This window comes from Perna viridis, chromosome 4, assembly GCF_037379345.1.
Source record: "Perna viridis isolate PV_CMFRI_1.1 ecotype Kerala chromosome 4, ASM3737934v1, whole genome shotgun sequence".
Taxonomy (NCBI): domain Eukaryota; kingdom Metazoa; phylum Mollusca; class Bivalvia; order Mytilida; family Mytilidae; genus Perna; species Perna viridis.
In genome coordinates, this window is record NC_142448.1 from 17,094,002 (window position 1) to 17,120,484 (window position 26,483).

The window sequence follows — 26,483 nt, forward strand, 5'->3', positions numbered from 1 at the left end:
TTCAATGCCAATAAGTATACATCGTGTTCCGATAAGAAAAAAGTAACTTTGTTATATTTTAGTATAATAAATATGCAGCGTGCGTTGAGGAGAAGTATACTACAGGAATCTTTTGTTGAATTACTTATTATTTTAAATTCTACAATGTTCTATAATGGGGAAGTATTGAACAACATTCTTTTTTTTTTCTAAGGAAACAAAACAAAATTTGAAATTCAATTAAAGGTGAAAAAACTTGATTGAACAATTTTGCCTCCTATCCCAATAGTAAATGAAAAACGCAAGAAATGCAAATCCTGGAGAAAAAAAAAAGATTTTCGAGAGGAATCCAATAAAAAGACTTCAAAAATTGGATCACCAACCTTGTAGTTAATAGAATCTGAAATCTGATTGAGTAATGCAGAAAAAAAGTACAAGTACTTTGCCAAGTACCTAGGAACGATGAACCACGAAATTTAAGAAATTTTAAAACATCATGAACTCAAAGATTCGATGACTGACATGTTCTTCAAAGTCCTTGGCTACCCTAACATGGACACACAAGATTTGGTAAGTTTTACTAATGTTATTGTTAATCAAAGGATGTTAACTGATGCCAACGACAGGGTGATACCATTTTACGCCTACAATTTTTTTTGAAGCCCCCTGTTCAATAAAATGGTTGATGCCTTATTAGTGCAAGAGTATTCACTTTATAGATGGGATAGGCAGAAGGGGTTGTCTATCAGTACCTGTGATTGATGTGCCCTGTTCATCTGAGTTACATTTCATGTTTCTACCAATTTGAATGAACACATAATAACATATCTACATATCAGTCATAGAGGTATAAACTATGTGCATGTCTCTTTAATAGATGTAAGTATGGTAGCATTGTTCAAGGTGTGTGATTAGGAGGATCTTGCTTTCCTTTTAATTTCAGCATACAGAAACCTGTATTGATATGGTGGTGTAACCCCCTCCCCTCTTCGAGTCCATCATGCAATTCACAACTCTGCATCTGAGTCCAATTTAAGATATCTCTTGAATCCAGTACTCGCATGTGGGATTATCATGTACAAATAAAAGAAAGGGCCGAATCCTGTGTATGAAAAGGGGGGTTATACTATATTATATTATGTCATGTGTGATAAGTTTCTAATAATGGTCTCACAAGTTTTAGGATTGATATATTATTCTTCTCAGGCACAGATCCAAGGACTGGCGTGCCGAGCGTACACCCCTCCCCCCTAAATCAGTAAGAAAAAATGTTCACAAGTTCCACCCCACAATATTTTTGCTTTGCTTTGCATGGCATTTAATTCAATTAACACCCCCCTAAACTCAAATCCTGGATCCTCCCCTGCTTCTATAGGTGTTAGTTGACATAATCACATTTATGGTGTAATGAGTTGAGTACTGTTTGTTGTGTCATGAACTGGAGGAATCTACCTTTCTATATTTACTCTTTTTTTTCGAAGGTTTTGATGAAGGTATCCAGTATAAAGATATTTGAGTGTTAAAATGATACATACAAATAAACAAACTTATAACATCAACTTGGTGTTTCTGTGCATCAGCGGGAACATTTGTAAAAGTAGGTTGATTTGTAACCAGTAGCTTGAAAAGGACTAATTATTTATGACTTAGTGTCATTTGGGTTATGGAGAAATAGAAGATCAAAATCTTATATTGTAGGAGTGAAACACAATGATAAAACTCAATTCAATCAATGACAGCTTTAGGTGGGGCACTGCCTAAATCCAGAGATTTTAAGAGAAAGCGATCCAGTTCTGCTCAGTTTTCCTCACATTTTCTACAAAATTTGAAAAATTAAAAAAAAAAAAAAAAAAAAGAAGGGGTGTTCCTATCCCTGGAATCCCTCCTGACTCAAGTACTGGGTTAATTTTTGTTGTTGAAAAAAAAGGGAAATAAAATCTATTTTAATTTTGGTACGAAAATGTATCCCATTCTACCTATTATTTTGATGAGAAGTGAAATAGTAACAATGTTGTTTTGTCATAAAAATCATGACTCTTTTACTTTCTTATTTTTTAACATTCTATATAAGTCAATAGCTTTCTGTCGCTCAGCATCCATCATTTGTTGTTTTGCCATGGATAAATGTTTCCGCTTTGTAGACTGACCAATCTCTCTTGTTGACTGTAGACTGGTCATAGGGCTCTGCTGAGAATTACCTGTGATAATCTCCTTTAAAAGGAGGGATTTTCTTCCTGGCTACAAAAAATAAAATATTATGTTAATAATAAAACAGAACTGATTCAAGAAGAAGAATGCTTTGATGTAATAGAACATTAAAATTAAATCCATAAGGTTAAAGAAATATAAGTTGAAAATCAATAAAATACAACTTCAAAGGGCAATAACTCTTGAATGTTTCAAAGCATTGGAATATAGACTGATTTGGCCATCATAAACAACTTTAACATCTGCTGTTTCCAAAAACAGCAATTTACCTTTATGATAAAATATGTTTACTTAAAATTCATGGCGTCAACAACTTGCAACCATCTCCATTTATCAACAATTTAAATAAAAATACATGATATATATTCCAGTCATATTTAAAACAAACCAAGGTAAATTTATTCCTCTCATCTTTGAAATGTTAAAACCAACACTTCATTTGTATTGAACATGCTTTTCATTTCAAACCTTGTAAAACTCAGTTAGCAATAACCCAATAAAATTAATTAAAAGTTAAAATGTCTGACCCTTTTTCCTAATATCAATAGAAGCCACAACCTCCAATATCAATACCAATCTATATTTTGCTAATAAGAACCTTGCATGTAAAATTTATATAGAACAATAAATTAAAACTTCAGGTATCAGGAAAACAAAATGTTTACAGACAACAAAAACCTACCAATATATAAATGCAACTGTTTTAAAATGACCTTTAAACTGGGATGTTTGATAGAAATAATTGAAATTCTTATATCTGTCAATTAGTTCTCTAAGCCTAGGAAATAAGTACTGCTTTTCAGGAAAACACAAATAATCTGGATTGTTATTTAAAAGTACATAAAAACACCTGAATTCCTTTTCTATGCCTCATTTACACTCTCACATGTGTGAATATAATGCATCTGGTTCATATCTACTTCGTTACTATTTTTAAAGGAATCTCATCTACAGATGATTATGGTTAATTTCTATGGGTCACCCTCTTTGTCTGTAATTTTAGGAATAATTAAAAATAATTGACCAAAGAGAGAATACTCCCATAATTTTATAACACATGTTCTAGATATTTCCACAATGCCCGACATGAATAAAATACGTTATAAGAGACAGTTAAATACCACCACAATTTCAGAGCCTAGTATGGACACTACATTTAACCTCATCTCATAATTTGGATCTTGATGAAATATTTGACAGTGCATAGAATTATATCTAGTGTCAATATGGTTATCGAATATTTGATTGATAATCTATTATAGTTTTATAGATACAAGATGATTAAATCAAGAAAGTAAAGTATAATTTCACAGGGAAAAGGTCATAATAGCATCATGGTAAGAAATTCAAAATTTGCCATTCTGGACAATTTACTCTATGTCATTAGTTTGTTTATCACTTTGAAATTAAATTGCCCAAAACACTTGTTATGTCCCTTTGTTCTATAGATAGAATCAAGAAATATTTTGATTTATTCAACATCTTACAGGACAAGGCATTATTGTTTTGCTCCACTATATATTGCAAATCTTTGAATTCCCTTAGAATACAATAGGGCCTCATTATCAAAGCAAAAAAAAGACAGTAAGTCTTGGTTGCTACAAATAGTTTATGTAAAATCATGGGCGGAAATGATTATAGACTGATCATACCTGAGCTGTGCCATTGTTACTGGTTTATCAAACCTCAGCTATGCCCTCATTTTTGGATTGATTATAATAAAAGCTAGCCAAACCGCTGTTACTGGAAAATTTAATGTTTTTCGTATATTTTTATTACTGATAATAGAAAGGTTGGCTCCCTTACATGAAAATCACTACCTGAACAGGTTGCATTTTACCACAAAGGCATTGTTCAAATGTACATATATGAGTATTGACCTGAAATGACTTACCATTCAAACAATAAAGTCTTTTAAAATTACCTTTGTATGTTCATCTGCAGTAACTAGCATATGTTAGCGTAAATTCTTTAAGAACATTTTATCATGCTCTTTATTGATTGAAACTTCCATCCGAATCTACTTAGAATAGTTTGGTTGTTAGGGAATAAAGTGATTGATGGAAATTTTGTTTTCTGCTATTCAAGTATGATTTCTATTTAAAATTTGATCAGGTATTTTTTTTTTTTTTGAATAAATATTTCTTGAGTCTAACTAACTGACATAGTGAGCAGCAAAATGGAGATGGTATATTCAACTGATGATTCCACATTAACTAGTGCAAACAATTAGTTATATACATTGTAGAGTTACCTTAGCAAACTGTTCATTCTTTACTGCTTTCCTTGGTTTGGCAGTAAGAGTAGGTGGAGCAGAAACAACCTCACCAAATTTTACCTCATCTGAAAACACAAAATTTGATTTATAATCAAGGATTAAAACTTAAGAATCTCATCTTTTTAAGCACCAATTCAGCATAAATATTTGTTTGGTAGCAAAGAACACACAGATTTTTTAAGTAGCACTCCAGCTAAGAATCATGCAAAATGTGATTCATGGGTAAAAAGCCTACATATTTTTATTTTTGATATTTTGTTTGAATTGCCATTGTAAACAGAAATTAACATTCAGTTTTTCATATATCCTGTGTTCATAAGAGATAAAAATTATATAGAATGCACTGTAAATTTCAAAATAAAGGGAAATAACTCTGTAAATGACACTCAAATACAATAGAATCTATTGGATTTTCAATGTTGATTATCTCCTAGGAGCAGGCAGATTTGAACGAATAATTACACATTTCATAATATACACCCATAAAACAACTTAATTACAAAAACAAAAATATATAGCCTTTTTAGGTGTATCAAATTTTTCAGATTTTGCATGATTCTTACAAAGACAGCTACTTAACAAATCAAAGCAACAATTGATAAAGATTTACAGTGGTTAATTAATGTTTTACAGGTGTACATGTAACAACTCTTATTCTATTTAAGTCAATCAAAACCTCCTTTTCGTGGTAATACAGTTTCATACAGAGTTCAATATACTTTTATATACTCAAGTTATTGTCCATCAACAAGACAAATGCTTGTTTTTTACCTTTTTACTCCAAATACTCACAAGGTTAAAGTCAATTAAAGTTTGTTTTTGTCCGCAAAAACAGACCTCTCCCCCATCCCGTTCAGAGGAGTTGTGCTGACAAGGGGCATAACTCCTACAAAAACAAAGTAACAAAGTTTCCTGGTAATATGCACAATTACATATGATGTTCTTGCTCAAAACCCAGTTTCATAAAATTGGGTTCAGTAGTTTCAGAAGAATTGCGCTGACAAGGTCATTTATGAGGGTTTTTGGCAAATCTTTAAGTTCAAAAGGACATAACTCCTACAAAAATTGGGGGAACAAAATTTCCTGGTAATATGCATAACTGCATATAATGATCTCAAACCAGGTTTCATGAAATTCGGTTCAGTAGTTTCAGAGGAGTTGCGCTGACAAACTTTATGATGGACACACAGATTTTATTTTCTCCCTTATACCCTAAAATCTTATATGGTTGGGATAAAACCCTAAAATCAATACCAACTTTTCTTTCCTGGTATTGAACCTTGTTTTCAAAATGTATCAAGATCCACAAACTAATATTCAAGTTTTACAAAAACTAAATGTCTACTGACAATGATGACAAAAAAGACAACATGGATGATGACAGAGCAATAACGACTACAAACATTTTGAAATACTATTACAAAAAGTAGATTTCATTCTTAGAAGGTTTGCTTCAAGTAGAAGTCTACACCAAATTTCTGAGGAGAAATTCATGATGACAGACAACAGATGTCACTTACAGGATCGTAAGTGAAAACATAAGCTTTTGTGGATCTATGGTCCTGGTGACCTAATGAAAAATATTATCTAAATCATTTTAAAACATCTCAAAAGGGTATCACAAAAACAAACAAAAAAACCTGCACATGCCAAAAAAATAAACAATAAACATTGCTCTTATACAAAATCAGTGTTGAAATACTAAAAATGAAATATTTCAAATTTGACAAACTGGCATCTTACTAAAATTCTTTTCCCACCATGGCTTCATCCAATCAAAACTCTAGATTTATTTTTAATGGTCAAAAAGTATCTTTTAAACAATAACTGTACTTTAGAATGTAAGATAGGTGAAACCCCCACTTAGAACACTTGAAATTCATGTCTTTATTAAAAGCATGTTATTTCAACCCCTCCCAAAAACTCAATAGTCATTTGTTGAAAAAATCTTAAAATCTTCTATTAGGTAACTCTCAATAATCATATTATGTAACAATTTTAAAAAGCAATTAAAAATTACAAACTGAACAACTCCCAAACTTTACATGAGAAAATTTCATTGTAACAATTGGATCAATAGGTGAATCTGAACACTATGAGAGTATAAGAAACAGACAAAGTAGTGGTATTGAAGTGTCTCTTGTGGAATCTTCCCTGAAATAGGAAAGTATGAGACTATTGTATGAAATATTGACTTTACAAATGAAACCCAAACTGTTCATTATCCCCTTGCAAGCCACTACTGGAAGTCCTGGATCCCTCATATGAGGGTGAATTTTCCAAAAGAATGTTACTGAGAAAGAGAACAGAGTAAATAAGCCACAAAATCTCTCCAAGTAGATGTCTATAACTCTTGTTATATAATAATAATATTGATTTATCACTTTTTGAATTACAGGTACGTATGTATGTACAGAGTGGGTACCACCTAAGTGTGACAGACATACAGATGCACAGAGTCAAGCAGCTATAAGTAGACATGGTTTCAGCATTGGTTACAGAGGTAAAATAATAAGAGCAAACACTGTTACTCCCTTCTTGCATTCAAATGAACCACACCTTTAGAAAATCGTAAAAAAATATAAATCTATCCGTTGACATATGGGAACAAAAAAAATGTGGATGTCTCTCAAAAAATGGTTTTCTGTACCTATCCTTTTGTACAGCTGTCTCCCAATTATATACATGATACCTGAAATAAAGTTAATTCTATTCATGTTTGAAAGAATGGACTTAACCTATATTTAATTTGTGAAATATTCTGGTAAGTAATAGAAGTTGTGTGGACTTGAAATAGGACATCTAATGCGACATTCATTGATACTCTGCCACTTTGTGTTGTATTTAATATCCATGGACACAAACTAAACTACAAATAATCACATAAGATTAGAACAAATTAAATTCAATTAAAATGTTTATCTAGACTCCATAATCTCAAAATAATTAACCTTTTTTTCAGCCTTCCAAGAAAGAATTTTCCAATTAATCAGATAAAAAAAATAGTTTCATCCAATTATATGCCAAGAAAGTTATCTCTAATTCATCAAAAACAAAATCTGGCAGGTAAAATGAAATGAAAATGAAATTTTAACCATATTACGGGTACCCCAAAAGGAACTAAATTTCACAGTTCTTTAATATTCAAAGAAAGATAACTCAAATTTATTAATTTTTTTTACTGGGGGGAGGTAAAAACCATCTTTAAAATGGCCGTAACTCTGGTGTAATAAATCTGATTAAACTGAAATTTGAACTTGAAATTTATTTTATGATATGGAATAACTATACAAAGTTTGAAAGAGTAATCAAAGGAACAAAAATTTTAAAGGATATCAAAAGAATATAAGAACAAGACAGGGAAATTAGACACACACAATAAATAAAAAAAATACACGTACAAAGAAATAATAGCAAATGTGAAACCCTATGACTCATATAATAATAACACTAATTCATTACTTTTTGGTTCCCTTTAAAGTCATGAAAAAGATCTTTTGATATCCTAAATTATCATCTAGAAAATGGACAGACAGATAGACAGATGAACACCCAACTCTTGGGGAGTATCACATAATACTTCACCATTTCCTGAGATGGGTTAGTCATACCTTTTCAATTTTGTTAACATTTACCAAACAAGGAAAAAGATGGTAATTTAACCTCCCATGGCAGATATTTAATGCATTTCAGGACAAAAAGGTTTAATCAATCCAACAGAACCAGCTTTGTTAAAGTTTTACAAACTGAGCCACATTTTTAATGTGGAGCAAGCATTCTGACTCTGAGCCAACCAGTGTAATTTTTTCTTCTATATTTTGTGTTCCTAGCAGAGAGGATTACCAATTTAAAAGTCTATTGAAAGACACAGCCAGGAATGGAATCCACGACTTCCAGCACAGCAGGCAAGCACTATTTGACCTTGAAAACCAATAAGGTTCCAACTGTTTCTAAGGACTAAGTTTGGTTGAATCAATTAAAGGATGTTATTCTACAGTGTTCACAAGCATAAGGATGTTATTGTTACAGAATCATAATCTGACCCTGTGACAATTACTGTTGACTTTGAAAAAAATCAATATGGTTCAAAATTACCTTATAGAATAAGTACAAAATGTGTGTTAAAAGTTTGAAGGATATTTTATCCAATGTTCCCAAAGATTCAATGAAATAATGGAGGTAGGAAATAACAGGCTTAAGATAACTATATAGTCCAACATTTCATTTCACATAATCATGTTGGCTTCCCAAGCTAAGGAACACTCTTTCCAACATCAAGGGCATAAGAAAAGTAGTGCAATGGATCTCGTCCCATAGTGGAATTTATGGCAGTGAGGAAGCAGATAGACTAGTAAAGGAAGGAGCAAAACAAGGGCAACAAAATGACCCAGTTACCATAGCTTAGATGAAGATGATTATAAAATTAACATTCCATACATCTCAACCACATGATATTTACCATCAGCTGACAAGATCTGAGCAAGGAATTTTCAGTCTCAAAACTAAGCACAATAGACTTAATCAACATTATATAGAAAACAGAATGCAGTACCATCTCCAATGTGTCAATGTGGTGAAAAGAAACTTTAGATATGTACAAACTCAAAGACCTTAGAAGACAAATTTGGGCAAAACAAACTACCATTCAGTTATAAGGAAGGCTTAAAGAGCTAAACAAAAAAACCTGATTCATAACCACTGGAATGATAAATAGAAAAAAATCAACTTTTAAATACTTTTGATGTCAGAGGGATTAAAATGGTGTATTTTTTAAGAAATCAATGTCAATTTACATAAAGAATTATATACAAATACCTTTGAAGAAATCTGCTTCTTTGTTGTCAACCTCTCTGTCCTGTTTCTTCTGTCTCATTTTGTCCTTTTTATGTTTCAACTTCCTATAGTTTGAAGAAAATATATGAAAAAAGGAGAAAATACAGCTTAAGTTATTATAGCTAATACTTTTGCTATCAAAACTAATAAGAACAACTGAACATTTGAGGTATGGATTTTATATGAGATGTCTAAAACCATGGATATGTTGTTATGATGTTGAATAATTTTCTTTTTGTATCCATTGACATTTTTTATTTGAAACTGACATAGAAAGTTGAGTCATCAATATTCATATTGCAGATTTGGTTTAAAAGAATAAGTAGTCAGTTTACTAATACATGGAACACCTATATGAATGAACACAAAACTCTCCAACAAACTGCATAATCGAACTACAAACTACTAGTTGGCCCTTCCCATTTTCTAAATTTTCAAGTAGAAATTAAATTTATTAACCTTCAGCTTCAGTTCGAAACTGTCTATCAAACAATTCAAACTTAAGCCACAATCATTGAAATAAATCCTGTCTTTAGACGAACGTACATGGCCACTGTTACATCAATTTTGATCTTTAATCTAACTTGATAAGAAGCTACCAGTAATGCCATGTCAGCCTCTTGTTTATTTTGGTGATTTAGATTTTGAACATTTTACTGTGATAAGTGGAGAAGGGTAACACTACACAATAAAACCTTCTGTAGATAATTTCAGAACAAAGTTACCAAAAAAGGAATGATAAAATACTGAGACAAGAGAAAACTGGTTTCATTAAAGAAGAGATGACACAGACCAGTTCACCATTAAGAAGTGCATTGAAGGGAAGACAATTCTTTCTATTAATTTCATCAATATAATAAAAAAAAATTCCAACAGTATACACAGACAGACACTTTTGACAATCATTACATTATACAGAGTAAAAACAATTTTTAAACCAGGAAAAAATGTTTAAGTTAGTGACTGAAGTAAGACTTGGGTAAGATAGGATTGTGACATTTTATTCCTGGTAACCATACACTTAATAACAAGGAAGAAGAACAACAAAAAAATGTATCAAACACTCTACACAGAAAGACATTAACAGGACAAGCACAAGATCAGCATTCCAAAGACTACAATTGATTGTCTAACCAGTATGGTTGTATAAACTACAGTCCTGAATTTACAAGCAAATGTAAAATCCATTGTGTTTTTTTTATTTCTTTCTGTAATTATTTCCAATATTACCTTTTTTCTATGAGCAGGCATTATACAAACGAGATAAATACTAATAACAGATGTCACAATGGTCCTAAAGTACAGGTTATTGTTTACTTAGCAGATATAAGATTGACCAATGCAGTTTGTAACATGAACAATATACCTAGAGAACTTAGATAATAAGAGTACAAGTAGATGAAGCTAGATAACCTTCACAATCAACCTGAAATTTGTCATGTTGGAGAATTCAAGTATTTCTGATTGATAAACAGTAACTTTTTCAAATGGTTACTTATAACATATTTACCATTAACTGTAAGTATTACCAATACAAACTGGAAATATGAATACTCTTGTTTTCAATCATTAGTGTTTTAGAAAACATGGTAAATAACCTTTCTAACCTCTTACTCACTCTTTTCTACTATTACTCATCTTTTTTTTCTTCTGTAAATTCCCTCTCTCAACATCATCAATACTGATCTACAAATGCATTAATCAACTTGTAAACTTGTAGAATTAGTTTAAAAGATAGGCTGAAAATATACAATATTAAACTAGAACTAAACTTACATCATAAATGTAATAAATTTTGGTATTTCAGATCAGAGAAGAATATGCTATTATTATTGGTTAAACATGGTCATGTGGTATTCACTGATGTGCATAAAAATGTCGGGAGGGCATTACCACATGATAGTGCTTTAGATTCTTAAGTGTCAGTCTTTCTAAAAATCAGACAGAAGGTGATTCATGCAAGTCAAAACCCCACCAAATTCAGTTTTATTTCTTGTTGATAAACAGTAACTGATCATGAAACCAGTCTTAGTTTTTCATTTGGTTGTTGCGCTTTTGAGATAAAAATTATGTAGATTGTACATGAAATTTGTGCTTTGTAAGAGTAATCGTTCTTGATTTGGCTTCATTTGGTTGCTTTTAGTGGGAGATAAATGTATGATTTTCTCAAAAGTGCAAATCTGAAGACAGAAAAGGTTGTTGTTATGTGAAAGTATAGCATATGTAGACTTAGGTTACAGACCACCAATTCAACCAATGAGCATTTGGAAGGTATGCAAAAATAGTCCTATGCAGAAATTACCCCTGTTCCTCATGGTGCTGTGAAAAAAGTTCTCATCTTATTTAACAAATTTAAACACTTTCTGAAAGGAAAAACATTTCTATACATTTTGTAAGTGCATTTTGCTTCTCGTGATGTGAAGCCTAATCTCCATAATGATTTCTAAATATACCCCTATCTTGTGAAAACACTGGGATTTCCTATGCTATTTATAGACACTTCACTTCCGGTGACCAGTACTGCACTGCAAGTCTGCTAACCCCACATGCCATTCTGAGGAGTGTGAGCTGACATATGTAGAATCATGCTGATATATAGTCCTCTGCAGGTTAAAGTTAAGGTAAAGTCCAGAGAAGCCATTGAATATTGTGAAATTTGCATAGAAGCCTATGGGAAGTGGAATTAGTGGTTTGTAGCCTAAAAAACATTGTTTGTTTGGTGGGTTTTTTTTTTACCATGAATCACTTTACCATTGGTAGTGTCTGAATTTTATGTGGACTAGTACTAAGTGAAATAAACATACTAGTCACTTATGTACAGGACATTATTGTTAAACTTATTATCCTTGGGAAAAGATATTGCTTTAAACATTGATAATGCCATCACATGTAGATTGAAGCATTATCAACCTTTCAAGCTATATCTTAGTCCCTTGGACAGTCAATTAATAATGATAATACCCTCTACATAAGCAACTATTGTGTAATATGTGATTTTTTTTAAAAATTTACATGGAGGTAAGCTGTAACTGATCATTTTTTTTTTTCAATTTTATCTTGTTCTCATGGATGCTTAATGTTACACTGCAACCATCAATCATGCTCACACATATCATATTGTATCTGGAGGATACATACTCCATACTTATCAGATAGTTTAGCCTGCAGCAGAACTCTGTGTGTGTCATTCTCTACTCTGTTTAAGAAGTCTTTTTGTTTCTCATTTTTTCTCTGTATAAACCGTGGAGCAGGATCCATAGGTCTTGTTTGTCCAGGTAGCATTACCTGTGATGCATCTAATTAAAAGAACAAAGCAACTTACAAACATAAAGTGCAAAAAACATCAATCAATAGCTCTGACTTTCAAAGAAAATTTTTGCAGTATCAAATATTTGGTATTTCCAATTACTGTACTATGAAAATAAAAAAAGTAAAACACATCTGAAAACACATAAATACATACCGTTTATAGTAAAACATCATGACAAATCAATAAACTAAAATGAAAGTGTATCATGAAACCCTCCAAATTCAAAAATCATTCAGGAAAATGAGACTGGGTTTATATTGTAAGAATTAATTGTTGGTCCATACTGTCAATATAAATTGTATAAATCAGCAAGATACTTATTCTAAATCTATACTGCATGTTTGTAAACAATATTATTGGTTAGTGAAAATGCAAATCTAGTGTATGACTGCCACTAGCCCCTGGCCAATGAAAATCTGCTGAGCCAGTAATTTTTTTTTTAATTTTGCTTATAGATATCACCTTCTCAAAACTGTTAGCAAATCAACATTGTACATACATGAAAATGTATAAATTAGAAAGGATTAGTTTAACATTTTTATTATAATACATGTATGTACATGTAATAACTTAACCTAATGTTTGGTTTCTTTTCTTAGTTCTTTGCCTTTTAGATTTGAACTTGTCTTTGTTATCCATGTAGAACTTTACTTTCCTTGGGATTTCTTGATGATCATCATTTTTGGGGGCTGAATTTTCATGTGTTTTTTCACTGAAAAAAGAATAAAATATATTGTTACTTTACAACCACTGAAATATCTACAATACTGTAAAAGTACTGTAATTCATATATACCAATTTTTGTGGTTTAGGGAAGATACACAAGTTCGTGGATTCTTGAATTCATGGTAATGAGGTTTTCAGTAAACACATCAATGACAATCTCTGTTTCATTGGGAACCAAAATTCTGTGGTTTGGCTCAACCACAAAAACCATGAATATTGGTACCCCACGAACATTAGTTCTTTCACAGTAGTCTAAATAATATGAGTGATTGTCTCTAGTCAGTAAACTTGCATGCACTCAGCCAATGCCTGCAACTTATTTCCAAGCTAGTATCATCACTTTACTTTTGTGCAACTGGAACTTCTTAGCCTTTCTAGTTACACAAAAGAAAATTATTATTATGGACGAGTAATTCCGATTGAACTTAAGTGATACAAATGAATCTAAAAATAACTTGAATAAAATTAGGTAAGCTTTTATATTCACAATTTCCCAAACACAGGGAATACAATGAAAGTTAGAGCCTCAGGAAAATTTTCTGCCATATAGTATAATGAAGATGTCAAAGGAAGATGCAAGATAGTTTAAGTTTTTTGTAGGAATCAGGGAAACTGGGAAAAATTATTAAAAAAAACACAGATCTGACAATATAATTTCATTCAAAAACAATTTCTCTATTTAAAAACCACCATTTGAGCTATGCATCACTGGAGTTGTTCAGAAATTTTCAACATAATGTTAGAAAAATTAGGTTTCTGACAGAGTTATCTGCCCTTGGAATGAATTATAATTCAACTTACCAAAGTGATATAAAAAATCTTTTCCTTTATTTGGATGGTGCAAATAGTTCAAATACACTTTCAAAATGGTCGTTTTTTTTTTCATACATGTACCATGTTTCACCCACTGCCTGATTCTCACAGGACTGACACTTAAATCAAGAAAGAAACTGGTTCAAGAATGTTTAATGAAAAGTATATGGACCATAGCTACTTTTGATGGAAAATGATATTAGTCAATGTATAGTCACATCAGATTTTAACAGTCAATTTTAGAATTATTGGTTAGTACATTTTTTTGTGAAATTGCTTAAATACATCTTACTGATTCTTTTGTCTTTTTATTGTTAGCAAGTTCAAAGGAGTAAGCAAAAAGATAGGTACAAATTGGAAAACAAATTTTTATCATTTAAGTTATAATATTTGTTTGTCAAGACAAGGATACACTCTTTTTTATGTTAATCTATTAGCCATTTTACAGGGTTTTTTTTCTTTCATAAGGTACTGTGATTGAATTTTTATTTATTGGGTACTAATTTTTGTGGTTTGAACCACAAAATAAAAAAAAATTATCTTCTGTTAAGACAGTAAGATAGATAAAAGGACATAGGTTAAAAAAGTGATACAAATAAATCATATAAAATCGAAAAGAATATATGTAGAAATATTTGTCAAGCATTGTAACTGGAAACCAATTTCTGAAGAAAATATCATTGATGGAGAGACAGTCAAAGAAAACTGTATACTTTAATTTCCACTAAACTGACTAGGAGAACAGTGATGTTTTTGGGTAATAGACTTTCAAAGGAAAAAAAAATTGACTGTGTTTAACATAACTATTTTTTTTTCAACATTGAACACATTTCCTCACCAAGATGATTTAGAGATGATTAAAACTACTGAAGCCCTGGAGGGACATTCTAACTTACTACTTAATAATTATTTGTTATGACTTATTTGTTAGGATTTATTCTTTATGACTTATTTGATAGGATTTATTTGTTATGACTTATTTGTTATGACTTATTTATTAGGATTTATTTGTTATGATTTATTTGTTATGACTTATTTGTTAGGATTTATTTGTTATGACTTATTTGTTATGACTTATTTGTTAGGACTTATTTGTTATAACTTATTTGTTATAACTTATTTGTTAGGATTTATTTGTTATGACTTATTTGTTATGACTTATTTGTTATGACTTATTTGTTATAACTTATTTGTTATGACTTATTTGTTAGGATTTATTTGTTATGACTTATTTGTTATGATTTATTTGTTATGACTTATTTGTTATAACTTATTTGTTAGTATTTATTTGTTATGACTTATTTGTTATGACTTATTTGTTATGATTTTTTGTTAGGACTTATTTGTTATAACTTATTTGTTAGGATTTATTTGTTATGACTTATTTGTTATAACTTATTTGTTATGACTTATTTGTTATGATTTATTTGTTAGGACTTATTTGTTATAACTTATTTGTTAGGATTTATTTGTTATGACTTATTTGTTATGATTTATTTGTTAGGACTTATTTGTTATAACTTATTTGTTATGACTTATTTGTTAGGATTTATTTGTTATGACTTATTTGTTATGATTTATTTGTTATGACTTATTTGTTATAACTTATTTGTTAGTATTTATTTGTTATGACTTATTTGTTATGACTTATTTGTTATAACTTATTTGTTATGACTTATTTGTTATGATTTTTTGTTAGGACTTATTTGTTATAACTTATTTGTTAGGATTTATTTGTTATGACTTATTTGTTATAACTTATTTGTTATGACTTATTTGTTATGATTTATTTGTTAGGACTTATTTGTTATAACTTATTTGTTAGGATTTATTTGTTATGACTTATTTGTTATGACTTATTTGTTAGGATTTATTCTTTATGACTTATTTGATAGGATTTATTTGTTATGACTTATTTGTTATGACTTATTTATTAGGATTTATTTGTTATGATTTATTTGTTATGACTTATTTGTTAGGATTTATTTGTTATGACTTATTTGTTATGACTTATTTGTTAGGACTTATTTGTTATAACTTATTTGTTATAACTTATTTGTTAGGATTTATTTGTTATGACTTATTTGTTATGACTTATTTGTTATGACTTATTTGTTATAACTTATTTGTTATGACTTATTTGTTAGGATTTATTTGTTATGACTTATTTGTTATGATTTATTTGTTATGACTTATTTGTTATAACTTATTTGTTAGTATTTATTTGTTATGACTTATTTGTTATGACTTATTTGTTATAACTTATTTGTTATGACTTATTTGTTATGATTTTTTGTTAGGACTTATTTGTTATAACTTATTTGTTAGGATTTATTTGTTATGACTTATTTGTTATAACTTATTTGTTATGACTTATTTGTTATGATTTATTTGTTAGGACTTATTTGTTATAACTTATTTGTTAGGATTTATTTGTTATGACTTATTTGTTATGATTTATTTGTTAGGACTTATTTGTTATAACTTATTTGTTAGGATTTATTTGTTATGACTTATTTGTTATGACTTATTTGTTGTTTAATATGATTTTATTGGTTATTTTTTGGAAGATATCATGGTCAAAATTCATAGGTTTTAGTTAATATTCAATAAGAATGGACAAGCAATATTTCTGTTTAAATGAAATTGACTTCAGCCATATTTGAGAACATTTCCGCTAAAAATGAATAAGAAGTAACTAAATACGTTCCATATTTTCCGTATTCAAGAAAAAAGTATTAATTAAAAGAAAATAAGTATGACCAAATAAGCATTAACTGATAACTAATTACAAAGAAGTATAAACAAATAACAAATAACTATTAACAAAAAGCTAATTACAAATTGTGCATGAGAAAAGAATCTTATCAAATACTTGGTACAAGTGGAATGGTTTTCCATCCGTGTATGGAAAACACTATCACATATAATGAGCACACATTTTACAAATGACAGAAAATATGTAGCGTTTTGATCAAGTTTTAGGTAAAGGCATTTAGTAGTATGCACTATATGGCAGTAAAGTGCAAGTTAAAGATTTAGATCATAAATGATAATGAGCACATTAAAAGTTATCAGTATCGCAATCAAAATGTTTCAATCAAATGTTTCCTAGTCTCCATGTAGCCTCCTGTACAGGAAATAGGGAAACCTTATCATATTAATCGACCTTATGATGAAGGATCCATCACAGATCTACATAAGGGAGATTAGCAAGTTGCCAGGAGAAATCGATTTTGATCCGAATAAATGAATTCCTAAATTTAAAATGAAAAGCAATTGGTTGGAATAGATAGATCCTGTAACTTATTCAGAGACGGCCAACCTCATGGTACTAAAGAGGACAGCCAACTCTGTGTAAAGGGCTTAAGCCATCATCAAAAGAGATAAGAAAAATTTACAATAATTGACAAATGTTGATTTATAACTGTTTTCAAGGAATCAATTTTCCACTATTCACACTAAGAATATTCCATATTACAGAAGGATGCTTTATTTCCATGGGTTTCTGCTATATTGTTTTTGTTTCCATGTGTTTTCTCTGACATTATTTTATTTCCATGTATTTTCTCCTGATAGTAATCAAGTGGACTTTTTCCATAGTTTAACAATGGATTGTGTAGCAGTTTGCCAGAAAATGGCTTTTACAGAGACAATTATATTTTTTTTATGTGTTTCATGTATTTGACATTATCTTTTACCTATACAAACTGGACAGGAAGTATTCCAGTAGACATTGCATTTATATTTAGTTTGAATGTGGAGTTAGATTCATTACATGTTTTACCTTCTTTTTTCCCAATGTATAATGGTATTATTACATTTTTTTTTAAAATAAGTTATAGGCAAAGATTCGGAGAATCTTTATAGTGAACAAGGGGGAGCATATCACCCATGCAAAATAGCTTAAATTTGGCATTTTAGAAAAAATAATGGAATTTGTCTCCCTTGGGTTTCTGATTTTATTGACTGCATATTGATATGTTAACTTATGTCAATACTTAAACTTATTGATGGTATTTAGTACTTTTTACTTTCCCACAGTTTCAAAATATTTAGCATTTTCTAGACAATAAGGATTAGGATTTAGACTTCTTAATTGCTAGATATACTTTTTACATGTTTGTCAAGGGATGTGATTATTGGGCTATTCATAATCTCCTTTGAGCAAAGTGTTTGATGCCCAAGGCCAATTAACTGGTTTTAACATATTTTTATTTAAGCATCAAGATTATAATTAAATTACATAAAGCTGCTATTTTCTAAATGGTAACTTAATTATCTTATTAAAATTTATGGGTATATAGTTAATCCCAGTTGTCAGGGACCTAAAAGGGGAGTTCAGTTTTGGCCTTCGAACAGGCAACATGTATTTTAGAAATTAGTATTATATACTGGATTGCAACATAAAACATGTAGTTACAGTTTTCCATATTCTGGACTTGTACATATGGATAACTGTTAATTAATTTGTACATAGTATTGAACTATTATTAACTATTACTGGTTATGTGTCTGATAAAAGGAGCTAACTAATCAAACCACTCACCATGAGCTAGATTCCCCCCAACAACCTTTAAGGACTAATCTGACCCCAGGATGAGGAGGCACCAACATAATCAAATAGGCGCCAGCCCTGCATCGTGCCCCTCATCCAGCGCACACAGAACTTCGCCCCAGTCAGATAAGTAAACCAATCATGAATTGGAAAAAACATCTTTTATTCAAGATCTCAACTGGACATTAACCACTTTTTCTCAGATGAAAGGGTTTGAATGTTGGCCATACAAACACACACTGTATGTTTTATATTCAAATTTGGATCTTAGTGATTAAAACCTACACAATCAAACTGAAGGATTATCCAAGATATATTGAGTGTCAAAAGTTTTTAATAGATCCACTGTTCTAAGCAATAGTCAAACAAGAATTGTATGTCAACATTGGTCCAGGATTTAAACAGGCAGCGTACTTATCATGCTGTGCTTGAAAATGTTGAATTAAATTTTTTTTCTTAGTTCTCTATATGGTAAGATAATTAAAGTAATAAAAGAACAGCATTCAAATGCCCCCGCGAATGAAAAAAAGTGCAGAAAACTTAAAATTCACTGAAATTTTCTAAGTCCAAAAGCCATAACTTCCATAAAAATCACTCAACCATAATCAAAGTTAATCTTAATCTGTAACTTCTCATAGTTAGACTACATACAAAATATAAAATCAATTGGTAAAAGCATTACCAAAAAAAGTGCAGAAAACTGTAAATTCACTGAAATTTGCTAAGTCGAAGGGCCATAACTTCCATAAAAATCATTTAACCATAACCAAAGTCAAACTTAACTTGCAACTCTCATAGTAAGACTGCATACAGTATATAAAATTAATTGGTAAAAGCATTACCAAAAAAAGTGCAGAAAACTGTAAATTCACTGAAATTTTCTAAGTCCAAGGCCTATAACTTCCATAAAAATCATTCAACCGTAACCAAATTAAAAAATAATCTGTAATTCTTTATAATAAGGCCACATACCAAAAACAAACTTATTTGGTAAAAGCATTACAAAAAAAAGTGAGGAAAATGCGGACAGAGGAACAGTCTGATGCCCGCCATTTCCATGTCCCCTCGCGATGCATTGCAGGAGACAAATAAGGCCACATACCAAAAACAACTATTACGCCAATCAAGATTAAACAGGCTCTTTATTTCAGAGTTTCTGATTCAGAGTGACAAGATTTAAATTCTAAGTACGACTTTCTTTTGTTAGACTAACTTAGTCAGAAAAAAAGTTGGTTGTCATCTTTTGCCCATTTCAATACTCTTTTCAAAATCAAATAAATAAATTAATAACAAATAGGTTATAAGTATTAAAACAATAAGTGTTAACAAATAATTATTAAATAGTACATCAAAATGTCCCTCCAGGGCTTCTGTACAAAACTCTAACATCCTTGATCTAGTTTCTTAGATGAAGAGGGTATGATAAATAAAGATTCTACACAAATTGTTTCACCAATTGGAAAGGTGACAATTGTTTGATTGGATTTAAATTTTGCTTTAATTACGAGGACAATTCTGCATCTTATGATTGTTTCTCATTAAGGAATTCAAAGGAAATTTCAAAGAATTTAATGTCCACGTATTTGAACATTGATTAAGATAATTTGTTTAATGATTAGAGTGTGGAGGAAATGAGGAATATTTTCTGATCAATTATGTCTGATGGTATGAAGACATTTATTCCAATTAGAGGACTGACACTGAATATTTAAAAAAAAAAACCACCTTATTGGATGTAAGGAGCTACTAAATCAGCTATAATCAAGAAATGTAAATCTTGAAAAAAGTAGGAATTTTCATGTACCACCCATGATCATGTTAAATCTTTTCTGGAACAACAGTAAAACCTGTCTTACATGACAAGGAAAAAGGTCACATAAGACAGTTGGTCTCTGAATACAGGTACATTTTTTTTCTGTATAATTTTTTTCATATATTTGCCATGTTTTGGAAAACTTGCTTTTATTTGAAATCATGAAATAAATTTATTCTACAATAAACTTACACATTACAATTTATTATGATTAAAAATTGGAACTTTGTAAGCTTGTGTCTTTCAATTCCTTTAAAAAAAAACAAACAAGTGATAGCCACCAAAACGCATTCATTCATCAGGCTCTGTCAGTTGTGTTCCAAATAAACAAAGTGTATTTTAAATTATTATTGTGCATATTTCATAATTGATGCCTTTTGATATGGATAAGCCACTGCCATATTTTATAACATTTTGTCATTTCTGTATTTTTTTAGCAACACCTTCTTTCCCTATTTCATCCGCAGTCTAAGCCTATTCAACACTTTATCAAAGTAAAATGTTCTGTATATGTTTGGGCACCATATTGTCATGATTTCATAACAACAGATAAATTCTAGTTCTCTGATACACTTCCCTTCAAGGCTTCTGGTCAAATGTTTTCATTTTTGAAATTCAGATAAGGCAGGTTTTGTCTTTCTATGAGCAAAAATAAAAAGATGGCTGTTGGTCACATAAGGCAGGTGGTCTACAGTTATAATAGATAGTAAAAAGGTAGGATAAGACAGGTAGTCATTAAATACAGGTGGTCGTACAGACAGGTTTGACTGTATGTGAATGGCTGAAGACCAGATCTTGGTCAGGAATTGGTTCTCTAGAAAAAACCGATGGGACACTAGTAGTTACTAGTGAGGCAGATCAAGTTGAAGCCTTTTTGTTTTTTTTTTGGGAGGGGGGTTTGCTTTGTAAGCTGGCTGTGTCCACAGACCATGTGTAATAATTAGTGGTTTGATGACACAACACCTGTAATCAAACGTCTGATCAAAATAAGAAAATGTTACTGTAGGAGCAGAAATTTTAAGAAGGTGGACATACATGTATGAGGTCACCATATCCTGATGACCAAAAAACAACTGTCTAGAGGTTACTTTGACAGTATTAAAATACCTACTTAACCATACTGATCACTATATTGACATTATGACACCATGGGATATTGCAATCCAATCAAGTATTACTATGAAAGATTACCACTGTAAATTGATAAAATGACACCTTTGAAAAAAAAAAGAGGTTTGACAAAGCTGTCTTGGGACCACCCCTTGGATGCGCTATACTTTTATCATTATTAGTCAAGATGATGTTCTTAAGAAGCTAAACAACTTAAAACAAATAAGCTGGTTGGGCCAGATAAACTCCATCCGGAAGTTTTGTTTGTAGTACAGTACAATGTATGCTATCTTTTATATATTATTTTCAATAAATCCATTGAAGAAAGTTGTATTTCTAATGTTTGGAAGGAGGTGGTTTTATCTCCAATATTTAAGCAAAGACTGAAGTCTTTGAAGTCACTAATCGTCAAATATTCTATGCCACTGATTTTGGCTTGCTTTCATCCAGGTGAATTCAATGCTCTACTTAACTCCCAATCCATCAGTGATTTTCTCATTTTCATCATAAACCCTGGTGTAGATATATTTATGGACTTGGTTCAGAATTAAAACATCACAAACTTGAAGATTTCAAGTCAACTGATAAAATACTCTACGATCAACCATAATTTTAGTTTCTCCACTCTTCACAGTGGAGTCACTCATGTCCTCCACTGTGGCTCCACCAAAGTAGAAACCAGGATAAAATTGCCAAATTTCAATACTTTTCCATATTTTCTTCTACCCTTTACAGAAATGTTATTAAACTACTAGAACCACAAAATATATCTTGGCATAAAGACAGGAGAAGTTAATTACAGACAATTTTGGAAATGGTGACTCTACTGTGGTGAATGGAGACACTGACTCCACTCAAAATATCTCCACTGTGGAGAGCGGAGAAATTAAAATTTGTGTTGACAGTAGTGTACATTAATGTTCTTTTCCATTTCACATGAGCAAGTCATTTAAGACAATTTAAACGACGGTTGGTGTCAATAAAGTCGTAGAAAATATTTTTATTCAAATTTTAACAGTATGTTATTTATGTGACGCCGAGTATAGTAATTTTAGTTTTTTGGTGATTATGAGTGTAGAAGTTAAGCAGTAATCATAATAGACTGAAAATTCACCTAGTTTTTCGTTTACCGCTGTAGAATGGGTCAACCGCTTTAATCTTTCGGTGCTTTTTACTTTTCTGTAGTCTTCCCATTTTTTTTTATCAACAAAAGTTATCCCCCTTGGTTGCGTTTCGTTGTGCAAAGCCAGATTGCATTTGACTTTCACTGCTTTGTTGTGTATATTCAATAACTTAAACATGAAATTAATTCATTAAGTAAACAAATGTTCATACAGAACATTTCTGCATGATTTTATTCCTGACATTTCAGCCCGAAATAATTTACGCCTAAATGAAATTTCCGTCTGCATTAAACAATCAAACACAACCGATTTCATAATACACACAAGGTAGTGACGTTTTTCACATTTCCGGTTACTGAAAGAACCCAGTGCTATGACAGCCCATGAACAGAAACACAAACCATGGTTTGTTTATTGAGTAAATAGCTCTACCTCGGGTAAATTGAACTTTGAAACGTTAATATTTTATTTCATAAAATGGGGTACGTGTATCTTGTGTATCTATGTAAGGACACATAGTCATAAGCAAGAGCCTGAAGAGGTGCATGATATCAATGAGAGTCTACTCTATATAAGTTATAACAGATATAAATGACCTATTATCCTTAAACAGTTCTAGTTTCTGGGATTTAAAATATCACATCTACTCCTAAGAACTTGCGATAAAGGATACTACGGACACTTTGAAGTCAGCCTCATCTCTACACTTAGAGATTATTATAATGATAAAGGAAAACTATTGACCAAACTTTACGACAAAGTGATGACTTTTCATTCAGAATTGTCAACTTTCCTTTCATCTGTGGCAACATCCCTTCAACATCAGCGTATGGAGTTTTCATATCTCAACTCATAGTCATACATTATGCCAGAGCTTGCAGTAACTACAGACTTTTTGTATTGGCTTAATCACTTCATATAACAATGTTCCCTAAATTTTGAATTGTTCAATTTCTGTGACATTTCCATCCAGTGACACAATGTTTACATTATCAAAATGGCCTAGATTCTGTTACCAAGACAATATTTGGTTGTTGGTAATTTGATCAAAAACCTACTTTACTGCCAAATACCATGTTTCATTCTTCAATACAGTGAAAACTACATGTACAGTCAATATAATATAAAATCAAGGACTGAAGTCTTCTATTCTAAGTTGCTAATCATCAAATATTCTCTGCCACTGATGTTGGCTTACTTTCAACATCCGAAATGGCGCAAATGCAATATGCTCTAAAATTGGGTGACTTCTGCTAGAATCTTGCTTCCCTTGATATGATTGCGTAGTCTTTCATAATCATGATGAATCTAATGTTTTCAATCAAAACAACTGGTTAGTAACTTACCCAGAACCAGATTAAACAACTGGCAATGGCTATATACATGTAGATATCAGGATCCTGATAATGTATATGACCTATATAGTCAATTGTAACAAGTCCTTATTTGAATCAGAATTGGGTGATATTACATAAATTAAATGCTAATGGATCACTTCATCTTTTAATGTAAACTTCCTGTTCTCATACAAGCAAAAAAACAAACATAGATATGGGTATGATATTGTTAAAAAGAGGTACATTTTAGCAATCTTTGGGTAGCTTATTGACCATGGAACCAGATTAAACAACTGGCAATGAATATTCATAGATATTGGGGCTCTGCTAATGTATATGACCTATATAGGCTTGTAACAAGCCTCTGTGCCTGAATCAGAAACTGGGTAATGTTCAATGCTAACCAACCATTTCTTGTAAACTTCCTGTTCTCATACAAGCAAGAAACACATGTAGAACACACATGTATGATATTTAAGAGGTATATTTTTATCTCGTATGAAGCTAGAACTGACACGCAATGGTGGTAAACACGGCACGCATCTTCAGCATAGCGTGGAGTATAAATATATAAAGAATATAAAGTACTGAAATTACCAGTGCATAAGTCAACAAAAGTAGTGACTTTAAAAGGATGGATTGAAACATGAATTAAAGGGATCAGGGTTGAGTAAGGAACTTTTTCATTTTTTTTCTAATAATATTGGTAACAGGTCTGTTACATTTAGGAGCATTTATATGTTACAGATTACATAAATCAAGAAAAGTGTAATGAACTATTACTTTTTTCTCCAGGTGACACAAAGAAACATGATTTGATGTAGAGTACTGGTTCCTGTTTAATAATACAAAGATATGGGTAAAAATGAACCTATGCATTATATCAGCAGCTGTTTTAAAACATTCTATCTCGGTAACAAGGATATATAAAGGTCAATTCAACCTGCCTATTGTCAACAGTAGTTTGCATTATCTTACATTATGCAGTTCCATATCGAGTAGAAATCATTGTTCTGAACCTAATTATAAGTCAGACTTGTCAACAAAGAATGATCAAAGAAGCTGTCAAGAGCAAGACATTTCACCTAGTCTACAAACATTTGTAGAAAACTCCTGTGATAAAATGATTAGTAGTGATGTTATCCCAGGTAAAGGCCGACCTCCTGAACCTCCTGTAGATTGCTGTATGAGTGGCTGTGTTAATTGTGTGTGGATAAAATATGCTGAGGAACTCAAACAGTATTATAGTGATGGGTCTGATAGAGCATTAAAAGAGATTGATAAAATAGAAAACCAATCTTTAAAGGCCTTCATAAAACTGGAGTTAGGGTTGCTGTAGTAATTAGTTGCTATTATAGTGATCTGATTTCCCTTACTTTTGTTTTTGTGGTGAGATCTTACAACATGTTTATTTAAGTTCTTGCTTTAATTATTTAAACATTGCATTGTCGGCAGATTAATTTTTCAGATGTTTTCTTTCATTCCAAAATAGCCAAGCTCAGTTAGCAGGGAATGATCCAGTTGTAAGTCTGGCTGTCCTTCACTGATTTGTTTCCTGGATGATGATTAAAAGACCTGTTCAATTAAGTTAAAAAACCATGCTTTTGCCCATAAATTACAAGTTTATTTATAGTGAGAATTGCACTAAGCTCAGGATAAATCTTCCTTTTTTCACTCAGTAAAATTGGTATGCAAAGGCATCTATAATCACTAGATTATCTTTCTAGTGAAGATTGGTTGATAAAAAAAGAACTTTTTACTCTCAAACACAAATACATGAATGTTGGACATTAATGGAAGTTGCCTGGTTATAATTTCCAAGTAATCAAAGTTTTGAATGGAATATCGTATACATTGTACAAGATGTGTCTTTTTTTTAAAGGTAACTCCCCACTGAAAAATGCACTAGTAGAATGGTAATGTTAATGATTTTACAAGTGGGTCTATCAATTCAATTACATAATATCAATAGCAATTTTAATTGACTATACAACAAACCATATTTTTTAAAATTTGTTTGAGTCCCTTAAGTTTTATGCTTAGGGCATCATAATTATGAACTGGAAGCACTGCTATCTCAAGCTTACAAAATAAGACTATTATTGCCAGTATTGGAGAGTTAGTTAAAATTCAGTGATTTCATTCTAAGAAAAGGTCACATTTTTATTTCATTTTATGTAATGTAGTTTAGGTATTTTATTCTTTTTTATTTAATTCGCCAAGGCTCATTTATTATGATGTTGAAATTAAATTACTTGAGATGATATTTTTAGGTATTCAACTTTCACTCAATATGAAACCTATAATTACATTTAATAAACAAAGAAAGATTGTAAATTGTTATTGAAAATTATACTTATCTAAACCAAACCTCTTTAGAACTTTAAAATTGAT

General features: G+C 30.9%; 1 protein-coding gene across 1 annotated transcript; it reads right to left on the minus strand.

The window, feature by feature from the left end:
• Positions 1-1,988: 1,988 nt before the first annotated feature.
• Positions 1,989-22,901, minus strand: LOC148619102 (coiled-coil domain-containing protein 137-like). Its single transcript, XM_088578658.1, has 7 exons — positions 22,743-22,901; positions 13,184-13,320; positions 12,437-12,594; positions 10,917-10,984; positions 9,281-9,363; positions 4,442-4,530; positions 1,989-2,217 (listed from the first exon to the last, which is right to left on the minus strand). Exons 1-7 carry the CDS (start codon positions 22,820-22,822, stop codon positions 2,008-2,010), a joined length of 825 nt encoding a protein of 274 aa, XP_088434784.1. The 5' UTR covers positions 22,823-22,901; the 3' UTR covers positions 1,989-2,007.
• Positions 22,902-26,483: the final 3,582 nt, after the last annotated feature.